The following is an 18617-nucleotide window of genomic DNA, read 5'->3' as shown; positions in this document are numbered from 1 at the left end:
GCCATATCTGGAGAATATGATAGGGAGGAGAGAACTTCCCAACCAAAATCCATAATCTTGTGTCGTGTCGAACATGCCACATGTGGATGTGCATTGTCATGGAGAAGAAGAACACCTTTCCAATTGATGAGTGAAAAGCATTTCTGATGAAGGGCTTGATTTAAATGTTCCAGTTGCTGACTGTAGATCTCTGCATTGACAATTCACTGTGGATTGATGAGTTCAAAATGAATTACTCCTTTGATGTCCCAGCAAATGCAAAGCATCACTTTCTGCAGATGGAGTCCACGTTTAGGGGTTGGAAGTGGTTTTTGTCTGGGACTAAGCCATTGTTTTTGGCATTTAATATTTGCATAGAAAACCCACTTTTCATCACTGATGACAATTCTGTCCAAAAATGGTTCATGCTTATTATACACCAGAAGAGACAAAGCAATGTTCGCATGTTGGAAACAGTGATCATCGGAGAGTTTGTGAGGCACCTAAACACCTTCTTCATGGAGTTTTCCCATACTTCTTAGACATATTATTTCATGAAAGACATGCAATTTCAGAATCATTTCACGAGTGTGTGTTGCCTTGGGTTAGACTCAACAAGCGTCTTTAGATCATCAATATCAAATCCAACATGTCGGCCCCTGCCATCACAGTTTTTAAGGCTAAAGTCACTTGAATGAAATTTGCTCGACCATTGTTGACACTTACAAATTATCAAAACATTTCCATAAACTTCTTTGATATTCTTTATGGCTACAGAGGCATTGTTTCCCTTCTTGTATTCAAACAGCATTACATGTCGAATGAGTGTCTTGTCGTGTACCATCACTATAAGGGTTTAGAGTATACTCAACTTTACACATTATAATGAGATGTATAGGTGGCTTATTTAACTATTATACGTGATGTACGTTTTTTGGGGGATGGTTAATGAAAGAGTTACAAAATGCAACATTAATTTCTTGATGACCTAATATTTCAAATCACATTAGGTAGTGAACTAGGTTAAGAATATGTTTATTCATCCTGACCTGTAGTTGTCTACATACATGGTGAATAAACATAGAGAACATATATAATTAATTAATTGGTTATATCCCCCATTTGTAATTGATACTTCCAAAATATCGTAAAATAACAAAAGAGAAACATTGTGATTTGATTATAACTTAAGAAACTTGAAGTAGTTTATAGCAGAAAAAGTTAAGGAACACTGCAAAATCTATAATTCTATGGAATTATTGATATTATGAATTAATTTGATATATGGTTAAACAGTTTTAAAAGTGGCACATATCAATACTTTGTTGATGAATCAAAAATACAAGCTAAAATATTGTTCATAAGCAAGATGTAGATACATTTATAAAAGTATATTATTTTTATCTATCAGAAAGAAGTTTATGAATGTATTATTTTTCTATTGTAAAATTGAAACAGTTTATTAAAACAGAATTTAAAGAACTCATAAAGACATTTTATTGAATAGCTTTTCTGTTGAATATTCATTAGTTGTTATTCAAACTGCGAATGTTAAAAAAGAATATGGTAAGGTTAATAACTTAAGAAAAACAGATATATTAAAGTTTCTATTTAAATTGTTAATTTGATAAATATGCTTATTTTATGGAGATAATTATGTTGAAATTGATAAGCTTGCCTTGAATGGATGAAAAAATATCAGTCTTCTCTTAATCAGGAATTATTCTATGAAATTAATCATTTTTTCTAGAATTGTACTTTTACAAAAATTTAAAACTTTGAATGAAAGAAGGAGCATATGGATTTAAGTGATCAAATGAAGTCATATATTATATTGTGTAGTATAAGAATAGGATAATATGTGAAGAAGTCAGATACAAACAGACTCAGGACTGTGTGGAAAGTAATGCTTGGTAATTAGGAAAACCATGCTACTTTATGAAATGTGCAATAATATAATTTATCAACAAAATTACAAAACCCTATAACCCAAGTTTGTTCAAAAGGTTGACCTCTTTTTTTTTTTATCAGGACAATCTTTTGAAAGTACTCTGGTTATAGGGTTTCATATTTTTGTCTTTAATTGATGTTTTGAAACTACTTGTTTTCCAAACATTATCAGTTTGTGAACAGAATTTATCAATATATCACCATGAAAAACAAAAAAAACACAACCTGTGAGCAACACTTGGTGGACAACAGTTGGATATTTGTAAAGAATAATAATGCATTTAAGCATGAATCTTTCTAGTCAATTATACCAGGTTTAAAAGTCTTTCCAACTGAAGGGAATTCATGTTGATGACAGGCACCCGCAGTATAATATGTGTGTTTGGATGGTTTTCAAAATAACTACTTGCTATACAGTGAAAACTACTTATACTGTATAATAAGTATGTTTATCACAAATGTATTGATTGGCCAGGGCAAGATCTCCAACCACACCTCCATCATCTCTTATTACTACATACCATTTTGAGACAGGTATTTGGACATGACTGTCAAACGTACTGAAGTTAAATCTGTAGATGAATGTATATTAAATTTAATAATTAAATGTTTAATTTATTTTGACTGATGAATAAACTGTAGAGTGGAAGAAGTGTGATGAGAAAGACTTTATAACACCAATTTTTAGTGACATTGAACTATGGAATATTTCACTTGTACAATCAAAGGAGAAGTAGATTTGCCACAAATGGCTAGATTGATGTAATGCAATTTCTTCTCAATGTTAGTAGTGAATGTTAATGTTTGTTTGAATTAATTTTTTTTAAACAGTAAAAATGTTTTTTTTATGTGCTGTTCTAATTTAAAATTGTGTAGGAAGGTTTTAAAGAATGTCATTTGGCAGACACTGGAAAAACATACTTATGCCTACTTTTTGAAATAAGAATAATTTTGTATTGAAGTAGATTTTATTTATTTCAAACTGTGTACTTACTGGTCCAAAAAATGAGGTTAAAATACAAAGTTTAAGCACTGAAAGTAATTTATTTTGGCAATAACTGTTTCCTTCTTCAATGAAATTTGACAGGATTATATGCAACAGGTCACACTGCAAATATTAAGACATAAACTTATTTTTTAGGACAAAGCCAGAATCTGAATGTTCATTTGACAGTTTTGAATCTGCTTCTTCTACAAACAAAAAGTCTAACCAGCAGGAGTCTTTGAGGAAAACTGGAGGAGCTTTGAATGAAGAGTTTGTGTTTCACCATCCATTTTTAGCATCACCAGCTCCACCTGTGAGCAACCCCATTACTAGAAAAGGGTCATTTGATTTATCTCGAGCTTCAAGTTTTAGTTCCTGTCGTGTAAAGAACACAGACTCACCAAGAACATACTTAAAAATTGGATGTTTAGCCAAAGAACAAAGAAGTGGACAAAATGGACAGTCTCTCTTCTTGTCTAGTCCATTAAGGAGTAATTCTGTGGAAGAAACTCTGCCTCCTCCTCAGAGGCGTCACTTTAGTGAAGACTTATCTGCTAGTCAACGGGAACGTCTCAGATTTCTTGATCATTCCTACCGTCCATCAGAATTGGGTACAGAAAAGTGTTTAATCAATGGTTTGTGTACACCTGGAGTAAATAGAAGGTACATATCTCGAAGTGGATCTCACAGCACGGATAGCAATATGTCTAGTCCACATAGTCCAGTTGTACCTCACTCTTCAGACTTCAGAGGAAGAACTTCAGACAGTTCTCCACAATCTTTTGATTCTTCAGGTCAAGGAGCTGATAGTGGTTTGGTATCCCAAGGAAGCCACATCTCTTTGGAAGGTTATCATTCAGCTATTCCTGATCAAGTGTCAGTGGTATATAGCAGTAAAAACTCCAAACTTAACACTTCAGCATCAGAAAAAGGCACAAAATCAACTTGTCATCATGGAAGCAGTGAAAATGCACTGGCCCGTTATTTTCAGAGAGTTGTTTCTTGTGAACCTCAATCATCAGCAAAGAGTAAACAACCTCGAATTCCTCCACCGGAGAATGAAGAGCCCACTCCTCTGTTCAGTAACTTGGACTGTTCAGGGCTATGGGATTACAAAGACGATGGCAATTCCTATTTCTTTCCCTTGCAGAATTTTCTTCTTGAAGAAGCCAAACTGTCAGGTGAGCTTTGAACTTGTGCATTTAAATGATGAAATATTTTATTGAGAATTGACTATAGTTTATGTACAATTATTTCCTGTAAGATTTTTCAATAAAGGATAATTATTAAAATAATTCAGAACTAGGAGGAACTCGTCCTTTGTGTACAAAATGTTTATTGGTTATGGTACTTTGTATTTGAATGTACAATGTGTATAAAATGTAAAGACAGTGCTTTGTATTTATAGTAATTAAAATAGTTAAGTAACCTGCATAAACTATGAGGTTAGGTACATGGAGTTCTGAATGAATCTGATGGTCACGCAGGATGTCATAATGACTGCAAGGTTAATCCTAAATGGTTTAAACCTGTTCCATAATATGTAATACTTGTCAAACACCTCTGGTACAAAAGACACTTTAGGCCTTATGGTCTGATCAAAAATGACAAATTGATTGACTTATCTAGTAAGAGACTCCAAATCTAGCGACACTTCCAAAAAGTAGGTATGGGAGACAAGTATTAAAATTCAACAGGGTAACAGTACTGGTATTCTAAGTGTCTATATATAATGAAGAAATTCACACACACAAAACCTTAACACATAAACACTGCTGTCTGAGATGGGGCTTTGAGGGATGACAAATCTATTCCCAGATACCTTTCCCTTTGCTGTGCATAGTACTATCTACACCCACCTCTACTTTATGCATGTGGGGACATTGCCTGTACTTTCCTACTTCTAATTTAATTTTTGCATAGCTTAATAAAATTTAAAAGCTTCCTATGCATGCACACACATTACTCTTTTGATTATATAGGTATTAGTTTAATGTATTACCATATCAATTATTTAGCGTCACATTGAATTGTGTATGTTAATTTTCTGGTAACATATTACCATGTAGTCCAGTCTTACTCTGAGTTGACCACATTACTGAGAAAGAAATGTAGTCATCTCAGAGTAAGACTGGACAGTGATGAGTGAAATGCATAATTTTCCTCTGTAATTTTACACTTATCAATGATGGCAAACTATAAATTGAAATCATGTTTTTATTGAAACATTATGCAAATTAACAATCTGTCATTATTCCTGACAGTGTAAGCCACTAAAATGAAGTTTACATCTCCATAAAATTTCTGTTTGTGTTTTGTAAGTGAATTTACTTAGACTTTGTTTCATTAAGTTTTACCCTCAGTTAATCAAGATACATTTTTTTATCTGAATGGATAGGTATGTCACATTTATCATGAGCATACATGCAAATTTTAATTTATTGGCTGAATCTCAGTACTTTCAAGAACAAATTAACCAATGAATGACATGTTTTCAATGGTTTTTGTTCAGAAAAAAATCTTATCTTTAAAGCCAAAAAAGTGTTATATTTGAAATTCAAATTATAACAACGTATATACTGTAGAATTTGTGTGTGTGTGTCTATTTATATATATCCCCTTCCTTTTTACTAAGAAATGCTGTTATGCTGAATTTTGAGAAACCTTTTTTAGCATTGATCATATTAATATTAAGAGATTTGGTTATAATACTGTTCGTGAAATTTTGGATGCAATTTTTATCTTTTCTTTAAGGAACTGTTATTTTGTCTGGTGCTTTTTTATTTATAAAAAATTCCTTTATATGAGAGAGAAAATTGAGAGTTTGTTTAAGTTTGTTTGTTTAAGTATTTAAAGTAAGTGTAAGAAATTATAAGTAAAATATTTTCTTTCATAGTTAATTGAAATTTGTTTCAGTATCTAACACATTTGTTTTGTATCTTTCAGGATATAGCAACTTTTCAGACTCACTTTCCCAAAGTGATGAAGATTCTGATGGTGATCTTGAAGAAGATGATGGAACTTTTGCAGATGATGAACGAATGAGTCAACAAGATTCTTCAGAAGAAGAAGGCCTAGATGAAGCTAGACTTATGACTGATGATGACTATCGAACTTATGCTGAACCCTATTCACCTCCTTTTTATCACCAAGACCAACCTGACCATAGACAACCAGGTAAGTTTCAAAGACTACCTTGAGCTGTAAATGTCATCTGTTAGGGATAGCCATCACTTTGTTATCACTGTAAGAATTTCCCTAGAAAATACCTGTTCATCAATACTATTACTTAATTTTCTTTTTTACTTGGTATTTGTATAGTTGATACACTATATATAATAAAAAAATATGATATATTACTAGTTAAATTCGTATTTGGAAAGTCATTTTCTAATTTGGAAATATCTAAAGCTGATTCACAAACAAGCTGTAATATGAAAGATCAAAGTTTATTCTAACTGTAGTTTCTAGTACTATATTGTTACTTTAATTTGACCTATTGTGTAAGTTATCTCCACTTTTATGCCTCAGTTAATATTTGAAGTATTCATATTATTCACACATTGTATTGTTATAATTAAATTAGTACTGTTGCATGCAGCTATAGTATTCTCAGTATACTGAATCGTACAGAGAAAAGATAGTACTACTAACAGTACAATAGGCAACTACCATATTATGTATAAATGAGCTTTAAGACAGATACATTGCTGAAGCTTTAAAATCATTAGCAAATTGTATTATTCTTTCTAAATGAGTATATATGGGCTTTCTTACAATGTTTGGTAATTTGTTGTTTATGTTTGTGTGTGTGTATGTATATAACATAATGTAATTTTATGGAGAGAGAGAGAAAAATTTGCAGCCACAAAACAAACATCCAACACTGGGGCACAAATCCTTATGTGAGTCATTAAGTAATGTGCTTTGGTTTATTGAAGTACTGGTGGAAGTAAGACCTAAATATTGTTTACTACTATAAATTAATCACTCCTTTGAAACAGAAATGCATGCCTGGTATTAAATCCATCATCTATGACTTTAGTGAGAAATGTAAACTAGCATTTCCACTATGTACAAGCTGCAGTACTTAATAAGCTACTCATCACAACCACTGTCTTTCATAGTGTCTTGAGTATTGAAATTGGGGTCAAGAGTAAAATAAGACCATCATTTGCAGTGACAAATTCCACTAATAATTGTTTGTTTCAAATGAAGGGCTTAAGTTTTATTACACTCTTAAATTAATTAAAATTCCATAAACTTTTGTACCTCACAAGCACTGTCATGTAAATTTTTACACTTGCCCCAACTTTGAGCAAAGCTCCCATCATGTATTGCACCAGCCTAACATGTAATCATCAGTAGTAGGGTGACACATCCTCCACGGACAGTAATCCCCATGAACACTAGCATTTTAACAAAGGTCATCCTTTCCTCAGTACTGCTTGTCTTCGGATGTTTTTTTAGGACATAGCTGGAATTTTTGTGCTATTATGTTACACTTTTGTCATCCTACTTTCTTTAACTTTTTTGATTATGTGGAAGAACAACACCACTTTTTAAACTTTCAGTTAGAAAATTGATTTATATTATCTTCAGTTTGATTATCTTTTACACAAATTTGTACTTTTGGAACATATGTCCTATTACTTCTGTTATTTAACCCAACATTTGGGTCTTATCCTGTACGTTGTTTTTCATAATTGGTATTAGGCTTATGCATCATTGACATACTTGGTTCATTTTATTTATCAAAAAGTAATAATGATAATAATAAAGTAAATAAATATAAAAAAAAAAATCAAAAAATCTTGGATTTTGTACCATTCCTTATTTAAAAAAAAAGAACCACCACAAAATCAATTTTGTGAATTAACTGGATTACACATTCATATTTCTAATATCTTCCAAAGTTTTGGCACTCTTTCTTAGGTATCAACTAATACTGTACTGTAATCCAGGATTCCTGACCTCCTACTTCTGTTACTTTAGCTGAGCCTGCCTCATCTGGTAATATGTTTCACCACTGCTATTTTGTTTTTTGTTCTTTCTTTTTGACATGGTTAAGGTAGTCCCACCCATGTCCTTCATTGCTTGGATTCCACAGGTACGTGTCTATTTTCTTTTCTTTCTTGAGTTATTTTTTTCCAAATCTTATGCTCCCTTGTTGCATGAGCTACCATCACTTGAATCTCTTCTTTCAGATTAGGTATCTCTTTTTTCCCTTTTTCTTTCTGTTCAACTTTACTCCTCCTCTTCCTTAACTTCTTCATTCATTCTCATACTTTCACTTCTTCTAGGGGCTTTATATCATGATCCTGTCAGCTTTACTGGGTATCTTGCACATACCTATTTTTCACTTTACCATAGATTTTCTCCCATTACCTTGGCTACAATATTTCTGTGATGTACTTCATCAGTTTGCTTTATTTTCTGACATTTGTCTTCTTCATTCTTCTCTCCAGACCCTCTGTCTTGCTTCTTTTCTTTGTGATGCAGTTTTTTGGGGTATTTCTTCTACTTCAGTGCTTTGAGCAAATACAGCTCAACAGCAGTTGTCTTCTCACTTGGGTTTCTTACCTTTGGAACCAGGTGGCCTCAACAGGATTTTCATCATATGACCTTGTTCTTTGTTCTCTTGTTACTGTCCAAAATACCCCCCCCCCCCTTCTTTGGGTGATTCTTTTTTCTGGTGACACCCTTTGGCTCCTTTTGCTACAACTTAATGTGTTCCTTAGGTGCATTTTCAATATTTTTTTCCTGTCCTTCTACTCTCCACTTCACCTGTTTTGAATGTCATGGGATGATTCCTCTACCCCTGTCTGGGGTTTTACTCCCATCTTTTTATCATTCCCATGAATACAAGGTAGTTGATGGCCATTCATCAATTTGTATCATTTGACCCAACTCTATCCTTCCATTGGTTCTTGATGGACAGTTTCCTACCCAGCTGGTGGATGGCTCAGGTCGAGATCTCAAACATGTTCTCAATATCCCAATCTATCTTCCTACCTTTTGCTTCTTTCATTTGTATCCCTAATGGTTGAACATTCAGACCTTCCTTTCAAGTTGGCTCCAGCTTAATCTTTTTTATTTTGGTCTGTTGAATTTTTGGTTAGCAATTACATTCTTGAGGCCCATGTTCCATTCTTCTATGAATGTTTAGCTTTAACTTGCCCTGTTCAATGTGGATTTCTCTGTTGCAATATCTCTTCTCTTGCAGGATTTGTCTTGCTTGGGGTGGCTAAATCGGTTCTCCAATTCAGTCTCAACTCCCACCTTGTATCTCATTTACTTAGGGGTCTTTCTCACTTTGTATACATGGAAAACTCAGCCTACTTTATTATGCACTAGAAGCTTCGGTTTTTAAATTCCCAGGCTCTTATATTATCATTTCCTGTATGAGAAGTTCTGTTTCTCTTGGGATCTTTCTTGTTTCCTGAGTCCCATGTTTCTCCTGAAGGTACCCATACATGTGCCCTTCAGTAATTTCTAGCTTATCATTGTGGGTGTATCCAAATAATTACTGTCTTCTTTCCTCTCTTGTGGTTGGTTCACTCAATCCTACACAACTCTGGACATCCCTGTTGCCCCAGTCTTGCATCTGTTTTGATCTCCTCTGGTCTCAACAGTATGCCTGTGGGGTTCTATATCCATGTTGAGTCCAGCACAGGTAGCACAATGTGTTGTTTTGAGCTTTATGTCAACCCATCCTATAGATACCCCTTTCCACCACTTCCTCTATTCCAGAGGCCTGATCCATTTGTGGCATCTGGTCTCTTGAGATGAGGTTTCTCTATTTCTATATCATTGTGATAATGGCAGCTCTTCAGGCTTTCTCACACTTTCTCTTGTCTGTCTGGTCTCCTTATTATGATACATTAAGACACCTTCTCCATTGTTCCTTCCATCTCCTGACTGGGATGCACTTGCTTCAGGGACTTCTATTTCTGTGCTCTGGACTTTCTCTTTTGGGTCCATGACCAACACATTCTATTGTCAGCCTATCATGTCTTAGGAGCTCAGGTTTAATATCTCACCTTGGCCTGGACCCTTCCTACAGGGTGGTTTCTCCATCTTCTGGTGATTCTATGAATTTCCTTCTACTAAGAGTATCCCTTTGTCACTTCCTTTCAAACTCCTCTTCACTTCTCCATTATGAGAGCTATCCTCTCACTTTTGTTAGCTTCCTCCCACAATCTCTATCACAGGGACCAGTTATTCTTCTTCTCTGACCTCTCCTCCCTCCCCCACATTTGGGTGGCTTAATAGGGTGATTGAATATTTCCCCATTCATCCTCCCTTCCTTGTATTATTATTTTGACTCAGATTGTCTCCTTTATTCTGTATAGCCTTTTTCACAGTGTATTTTACACTGACCCTTTTTAAGGCTCATACTGATATGTTTTTTTTTTCCTGTGGGATTTCCTTTCCTCTAATAACTTGTCTCCTTCCATTTTGCGTGGTTTGGTTATACTTTAGATTATTTGTTATGAGTCATGACCCTTGTGTATTTTAATATCTCTGTCCATCATTTTATTACCTCAAGGCTTCTCTTGTCTTTAACCATCCATATCCCCTGTATGAGACTTCAGATGCACAGATGTAGATGACTCCAATGCATTGTCACATTCCTTATATCACAGGGAGGTTTTACCTACCCTGGCTTTCATCTCCTTCTAGTCACCATTCTCCACTCTTCACAATGGCTCCCTGATGTTGAGCTGTTTAATTTTCATATCTCGCAACATATTACATATTTGTGTTGTGGAGAGATTGGAATCTATCTGTGCCAGGTGTTGCCTCATAGGAAATACATTCTCAAAATTTGCATTGAGTGGGGGAGTAAGGAAAGTGTTAAGCCTATCTTCCCTTGCTCAGTGGCCACTGTTGAGATGAAGTATTCTGCAAGACTGCTTCTGCAATATTTATATATTTTATTTTTCAGACTATTCTGCACTTGTGGGGAAAAAAAAAGAAGATGACAGCATGTGTGCTTACCCTAACACCTAGCTTACAACTGCTGTTTTTAGTCATGGTAACTCATTGCATTGTCACTCAGCGTGGAACCTAATTCCATATAATTGTGCCTGATGACACAGTTCAAGCACTTCTCCAGTATTTTGTCCCATGCAAATTTCCCACTTTCTTTTAGTGGAGTATGGGAGAACCATTTCAAGAAAACTGATGTGGAGATTTTCTGACAGGGCTCTGCAATATTACTAATACAAGATCGAGTGAACGCACCCCTCATTTGGGAAGTACGACTGGGGTGTTACCTGGTAGTATAGTAGAGGGTATCCTACTATATTATGAACCAAACCATATAGGTCTTGAGCTCACCTCAGGACACAAGTCTGGGATGCTTCTCCCTTCACCTGATTATTCTGGGGACTATCTCAAGTATTTGTTTCAAGCACTTTTTCGAGTGTTTTGCCCCTTTCTTCTAGTACAGAACAACCATTTCCAAGCTGCTAAGGAAGTTGATGTGGAGATTTTCTGATAGGGCTCTGCAATCTCACTAGTACAAGATAGAGTGGATGCACCCTTCATTTGGTCTTGGGTTCAATTCAGGACACAAGTCTAGGATGCTTCTCTCTTCACCTGATTATTGTGGGGACTATCTCAGGTAAGTATTTGTTCTGTAGGGAGCAGCCTGACTTGTAGCCCTAACTACACTGCACACTTATGCTTAGCTGCCTGCCTGTGAGATAATGGCTGATTCAGCATACCATACTTGAAATGGATGTAGTCTCCCACCAAGGGCTACCCCATCAGGTTACCCCTGTCTTGTGGTTATCACATTCTGTTGGCTTTCTCTTTCTGACACTGTTTTCAGAAAGGTGCTCATCTATGTAATTTATTTCTCTGAACCAGCCCATCCACAATCTTCAATGTGGGATTCTAGATCTTTGTTTTGCAGAGAGATATGTAATGTTTATGATGTTAAAGTTTCCTTACCTGAAAATATATTTCAGATAGATAATCATCTCTCTGCACAACTTCTCACCATTTTCCCCCACTTTTGGTGTGTTTTCTTTGCCTCATTGAGAATAATCTTTATTCAAATGCTAGTGTTCATGGGGATTACTATGCATGGAGGATGTGATGCCCTCCTGTTGATGGAGGGCTATAGTCTAATGATGATTACATCTATCTTAGGTTGGTGCAATACACATTGATACTTGTTGGAGCTTTGTTCAAAACTTATGGCATGCACAGGAATTTGCATGGCAATGAGCACAAGGTAATAGCTCTTTGTTGTACAGAGAGGTGAGTATCCATCTGAAATACATTTTTAGGTAAAGAAAATGTTAACTGTAATATGACTGTGTTGGGCAAACTGTGAAGAATGGTAAGAGTAAAGTAATAGTGTGAGACTATCCTAGACTTGATCTACTAAAAATACTTAAAGGATCCATGAGTGACTTGTTGAGTTATAGCATTCTGGAGATAATGCTGCATTACCTACCTTAATGGAATTCTGTGTGCCTTAGCATTATGTATGGCATGTTCAGCAGTGTTTTGCAGTGGATGTAGTTGTATCACTCTGACACTTTAGGATTTGCTTGAGGGACAGAAAGGATGGATCCTGAAATTTCACTCCTTTTGGACATTCTTGCAAGAGAAGTGTCAAAATATTTCACCAACTAATGATTGATTGAAAATGTTAATAATATTGTGATTAATGTCAAGGATGTACCCACTTTTTATTAGAATGTGATCTTATAGGCAAACAGAACTCTTCTTTTCAAGGTGGAATGTCATGTGGCTAAGTAGATGTGTATAATTTTGTATTTCACTATAATTATGGCAATCTCAAAGGTCATTGATTACTAGTTTTTTATTGCTTTTGCATTCTATTTTCACTTTATATGTTAAATTTTAATTGAGAAGAACCTTACATATTTTCTGCAGCAACAAATTGTTATAGTAAAACATATTTACAGTTTCTATTAACTTATTCTATTTAGTTACTACTCAACCTCCATCATGGCTAGAGGAAAGTGATAAACATAGTAGCAGGATATATTCGTCAATTTCTCCTTCCCGCTCAGATAGCCAACGTGCTTTGTCAGGGTTGATGTTTAATCCAGACAACCAGAAGTCTTCCCGCTCTCCTCCTCTTTACTCTCCTGTTTTGGAAAAATCCCAGGTAGGTTTTAAATGCTGAGTGGTAAAGGTTGAAACTTTAAAGAAAATCAACTGGTCATCATATTTGATGAGATGAATATTGTGTATTGAATGACAGAAAAAAGTTAATAGATTTCTCCATTATGACTCCCTCAGAAATCATAAATTATTTTAGAAAATCTGAAATTAAGATCTTCTCTGTTTTTAAACAATCATTTTATTGCAGATTGGCTGCATTAAATGATAATTCTCTAGAAAATCATGTAGTTAACTTATTATTTAAGCTATTATGCCAATTATAACTGGAGAGTTGAAGTTAAGCTAAATTATATGAAATTACTAACTCTGAGAAACAACTTTAAAGTAAATTAACTTGTTCATCAAGTGAATTTACTTTAAAGTTTTGCTATTTTACAATTGTTTTGATGGAAATGTTGAGCTTTATGTCTGATTTCATAGAAAATATAGATAAATGTATTTTTTTAAGTAAAAGCTTCTTTTGTTTTCATGAGGTTTTCAATGAAACAATATTGAGTAAGAGGGACATAGAATGTATCTTATGAGCAACAAAGCTGGAGTAGTAGTTGTCTCTTTTTTCATTTTGAATTAATATTTATTTCATATGCTATCATAATGAAGTTAGTTGTAATATTTTGTTTCTTCTTATTAAGGAGAGTCCAGTAATCTAGAAAGCTTCAAACAATGCTTTATGCATTTTCTACGTAAGTGAGCTTTTGGGTTTTCTTCTTCCTAGTAAATTGATCTCTGGTTTAGTTTTTTCAGAAGGAAATAATGTTTGGTGGAGGGCACAGTCCACTAAGTCCAGCATCCTTATTGACAGACAAAAGAATCACTGCAGCCAGATTGACCAGGTCACTTAATAGACAGGTCAGATTGCTATTGCTTTTATTGTTGTTTAATGTTTTCATAGTATAGTCTCAAACAAATGAATTACAATCTGTTGTTTTGGTAAAATTTTCAAATTCTAATTCATGAGCTAGATGGTTCTTCAGATTCTTTGTATTGTAAAAGGCATCTCATGCTTATCAGACTTATCTGATATTTTTTAAGTTTAAATTTAAACCATGAAATATTCTGTTTTTATATGATTTTTTAAATAATTTAGTACATTTTCATGAGAATACATTATTATTGGTTTTTTATTAAATTATGCATTTGTTAATATTTTTATTTATTTCACATTCAGAACAGTAATATAATAAAGGTATTTGACAGTGTGTGTTTTCTTACAGTGTTATGTCATTTTGTTTGAGCTCTTCTGAAGGTATCCAAACTTTAATTCATTTTATTATATTTTTAGATAATTTTCTTTAAATAATTTACTTATTTATTTCTTTTGCTACATTTCCTGCTTTACTGCATTGGTTCAGAGAACTATTAACAGTATTTTTACCGTTAGCTTTAATACTTTTAACAGGACCGTAGTATGTGTATAGTATTGTGAAATATTTAACAATTTCTGTTGAGAGAATTATGTTATTATAAAAATGTTTGGTATTTACTTCCTTTTTCACAATAACTTCATTAACAAGATTATTTCAGTCTTTTTGTAGGAAAAAGCTTTACTACTTAACTCCAATAAACCATGCTTTTGCCTATGTGAATAGGCAAAAAAAACAAATGTAGTAATACTTATTTTTCTTAAACCCTCAAGGAAGACATCTTGTCATTCTTTACTAGAAAATATTGGTAATCTTTTAAAATTTAATCACCAGAGAAGTTGATTTCTGTAGTTATGGTTCCATTTATATTCAACTAATTTGAAGAGTTTTATTAATGAGTATTAGAGTGCTAGCCCTTTTATTTCATGTACTTTAAGTCTGAATAAAACCTTGCATGTATAAAAAAAAGACATAAGAAAGATCTTCTGTTAATTACATTTACTCGAGACAGTTTTTACTATTGTTTATTATTCTTGTATAATATTATGGCTGTTTTAAGTTTTCTGTTATGTAATTTTATTGTAAAAGAAAAGTATTACTATTTAAATAGAGGAACTTTTACCATGACTTACAATAAATCAATAACTTTTTTTCACTTCAACACAGAAAACACTTCATTCAAATTAGGTAGAATTAGATACCTCTGAAATATTAGCCTTTTCTTATTGAGTTTGATTTCATGCTGTCATCAGCCATATGCCTTAAACTCTGAATGTCCTTGGTGAACTGCGAGACATTTGCCAACTTATCCACAATTCTCCACTCTCCCACCTTCCACATGACTTATTACCATAAGCTAGATTATGTTGTTGGTCGTTGTGTTATTATTTTTACTCAGTATGAATTCTGAAATCAGTGTTAACTATTGCTACTAATGTTTTTACTAGTATTGGAAATTTCATAACTTTTATGGGGACCTTTCTAACATAATATGCAGGGGAAGTCCTTGGCTGTATTGTTGGCCCTTTTTGATATTCAATGTATTTATGCCTTTATTTCCATTTTTGTCTGTAGATGTCCCTAGTAGGTTTCACATTTATGTGGATGCTCATATACAAAACATCAGCTCTTTTATTATTATGATGATGATGGTAAAAAAACAAATGATTAATCTATCATTAGGCCTGTTCATCATCATCATTGTTTAAAAAGGATTTATCAGCTAGTCTTAATTCCAAAGAAGCTTCTGCTTGGCTGTCTGATCTGGTTCATAGATATGCCCTATTTTATATCTTGAATTAGTTCTTTTATACCTTAGGGTGATAATGTTATGTTTGATGATTCAATTATTAAATCTTTATGTTTTCCATCTTCTGATTTTCAGGTAATTTTTTATGCTTTTAAAATCAACAGAGAGTTAATAGCCCTTTAGTTGGGTTATCTTCCTCTGTTCATTCTATTTCTCAAGTGTTTTTACCCACAGGTAGTTTTTTATTTGGTTGGGGGGGGGGGAATCTTTCATGATGTGTTCTACTTTAATCTGTCTTTTTCTCCTGGTTATTTTCGTCAGGATAAAATTTTTATCTTGCAGTCTTCCTTCATTGCAGTTTTCACAAATGGAGTTTCTATTACCATGTGGTTTTTATATTCTTTATACCTTAGCCTGTTACGCTTTGTTACAAGTTACACTCCCACCCTATGGCCAGGTGGTTAGGGTACTTGACTCACAATCTGAGGGTCATGGGTTCGAATCCCTGTTCCACCAAAGCATGCTTGCCCTTTCAGCCATGGGAGCATTATAATGTGATGGTCAATCCCACTATTCATTGGTAAAAGTGTAGCCCAAGACTAGATGGGTGGTGGTGATGACTAGCTGCCTTCCCGCTAGCCTCTAGTCTTGCGCTGCTAAATTAGGGTCGGCTAGTGCCGATAGCTCTTGTGTAGCTTTGCGCAAAATTCAAAACAAAACAAACCAAACCAAACACACACACTTTCTACTTTCCCTCCAACTTTAAAGAGCTTTCCTGCATCATTTGTCTTTGTTAGCTTTTCACCAACACTAGTATTTTGTTCAAAAGAAGCATGCTGGCAGGGGCTGAATAGGGTTTTACCATTTCAACTTACTTCTGATAGTCATTCTTTTTTAGATGACCAGAGAATAATAGAAATCTTTCTTTCTGCCTTGCTTTCCTTGTCATTTTCATCATCTTCATTTGCTGTTAGGAGTAGATTATCAGTTCACTGTCTTTCCTTTTGTCTCTAAATATTTTCTGTTGAGTAGTCTAATTTTGCTGGTCTTCTCCATTCATGTTGACTTTTATATGAGTGATTGTCTTATTTTGATCCTCCTGTTCATTCAGTCTCTTACACACATTTATTTGGCTGTGTTGTTTGTGGAGATCATTCCTAATTCTGATTTCCATTTAGTACCAACACAGTATTTGGAACATCTGGGTTTTGGATTAACAGAATTAAAGGAATGCTTTCATGTCTCCTATGGCATTGCAAGCATTAGAGCCTCATATACTTACAGCCAAAACATTGTTTTAACCCCAAAAATCCTGTTTTGCTTTGGAGACAAGGACTTCAGTTCACATTATCATTCTATTGGTGTGTTCTAACAGGCATCACCCCCAGTGTGACCTTCCTTTCAGTGGCACCTCACTTCAGACCTGTTATTAGATAGTATGCCTATTTCTTCCATTACTCTTGTGCTTCTCCAGTTTTGGGTGAACCAAGAGTTTATATTAACAGGATCTCCTTTTCTTTCTTGTCCTCTAAACCTTCATCTTCTAATAGATGCTTCCTGCTCGATTTAGGCACTGTGTTGAGGAATCAGTGCCATTCTGGGATGGAATCCTTTGGAAGCAACAGCTTACATCAACATATTAGAACTCTGTGTTATTTTATCATACTTGTCTTTAGTTCTGCCTATTGTATACCACCATTCTATATTAGTTCACATAGATAGTTCTCCAGTGGTAGTTTACATCAACAATTAGTGTTGTACTCATTCTTAAAACCTTTGTTTTCCATGCAGTTTCTCTACTTATTTGGCTTTACTCTCATCAAGTTCTCCTTTGAGTCTTGGTGTGATGACCATATGGCAAACTCTCTTTTTTTTGGGGATAGTTGGTTTCTCCCCAATTCTCTTTGGCTTTTCATTGGCTTTGCAGATGTTTAGATCGTTCAACAAGGGATGTCTTCACATAATTTGACAGGCTCCTTCTCTCACTCCACTGGTCTACAGTTCTTGATCCAAATTCTCTGGCTATGAATGTTCTTAGTCAACCTAGAGAGAACCTTTTTCTTTTTGCTTATCTTCTTTGCTGTTTTCCTTGGTTGCTCTCTAAAATCAGTTATGCAAAATGCCAGATTCTTTTCATCACTTCAATTTAATAGGTTCAACCATGGCTTTTCCTATTTCATTCATTTTCTTATGGGGGATCCAGGCCTAATACCACCTTGGAAACATCTTTGGTAACCTTGAACACCCATTTTTCACACTTGACATTCAATGTGTCATGGTTGGCTGTTGTCTAAGAAGTCAAACTTTCTTGTAGATGCATCAGATATTTCCTTGGTTCGCATACCTTATTTTCTTGGAAGGCCTTATACTTGATCTGGATTTTTTATTGGGAAAAAGTTTTTTTTATGTCCAGCCAGGTTACTCATTGTTATCTCACATGTACTAAATCTTTCAGAAAGGCTCGTAAAGGTTGTGTATATCATATGCAAATCATACTCCTTGTATCTTGTTCTAGCCATGTTGACAAATTAACTTATGCATTTTGCCCTTCATGTATACTGTGATGTTCCCAAGTGCTTCAAAAATGAATTTTTGTTTAATTCTCACCAAATTTTCCATTCAAATTATTTTTTTGTGTCTTGGCTGCAGCACCTTTTACAAGATTTCATGTAAGCTGGCATATTAAAGAATCCAAATATATTCTTGAACTTTTATTTACATCATATTGCTTTCTCTTTGGGTTCAGGATTCTGTTTGCTTCTGGTTGTAATCCCTAGCAGGTACATTATTCTCTAGCCATTATTATTCTCTATTGTCTGCTCTTACCACATTGTCCCACGTCTATATTGTGTATGACAACCCAGGTATTTATATACTGCTAATCTGTTCACTGTTCCAGGGGTGTCTTAATTTG

The 18617-nt window shown here is 34.4% G+C and overlaps 1 protein-coding gene across 2 annotated transcripts in view; it reads left to right on the top strand.

Annotated features, from left to right (window-relative positions):
* Positions 1-18617, top strand: part of LOC106458238 — a 137616-nt gene that overhangs the window by 88071 nt on the left and 30928 nt on the right. For both annotated transcript variants that reach the window (XM_022384386.1, XM_022384387.1), the window contains exons 7-10: positions 3071-4095; positions 5861-6091; positions 12892-13073; positions 13826-13939. In XM_022384386.1, the coding sequence (XP_022240094.1) occupies positions 3071-4095; positions 5861-6091; positions 12892-13073; positions 13826-13939 (1552 nt within the window). The remainder of the gene's footprint in view (positions 1-3070; positions 4096-5860; positions 6092-12891; positions 13074-13825; positions 13940-18617) is intronic.

This window comes from Limulus polyphemus, unplaced genomic scaffold, assembly GCF_000517525.1.
Source record: "Limulus polyphemus unplaced genomic scaffold, Limulus_polyphemus-2.1.2 Scaffold434, whole genome shotgun sequence".
In the NCBI taxonomy this organism is placed as follows: Eukaryota; Metazoa; Arthropoda; class Merostomata; order Xiphosura; family Limulidae; genus Limulus; species Limulus polyphemus.
Note: the sequence above shows the minus strand (reverse complement) of the source record. Positions and strands in the feature narration are given on the sequence as shown.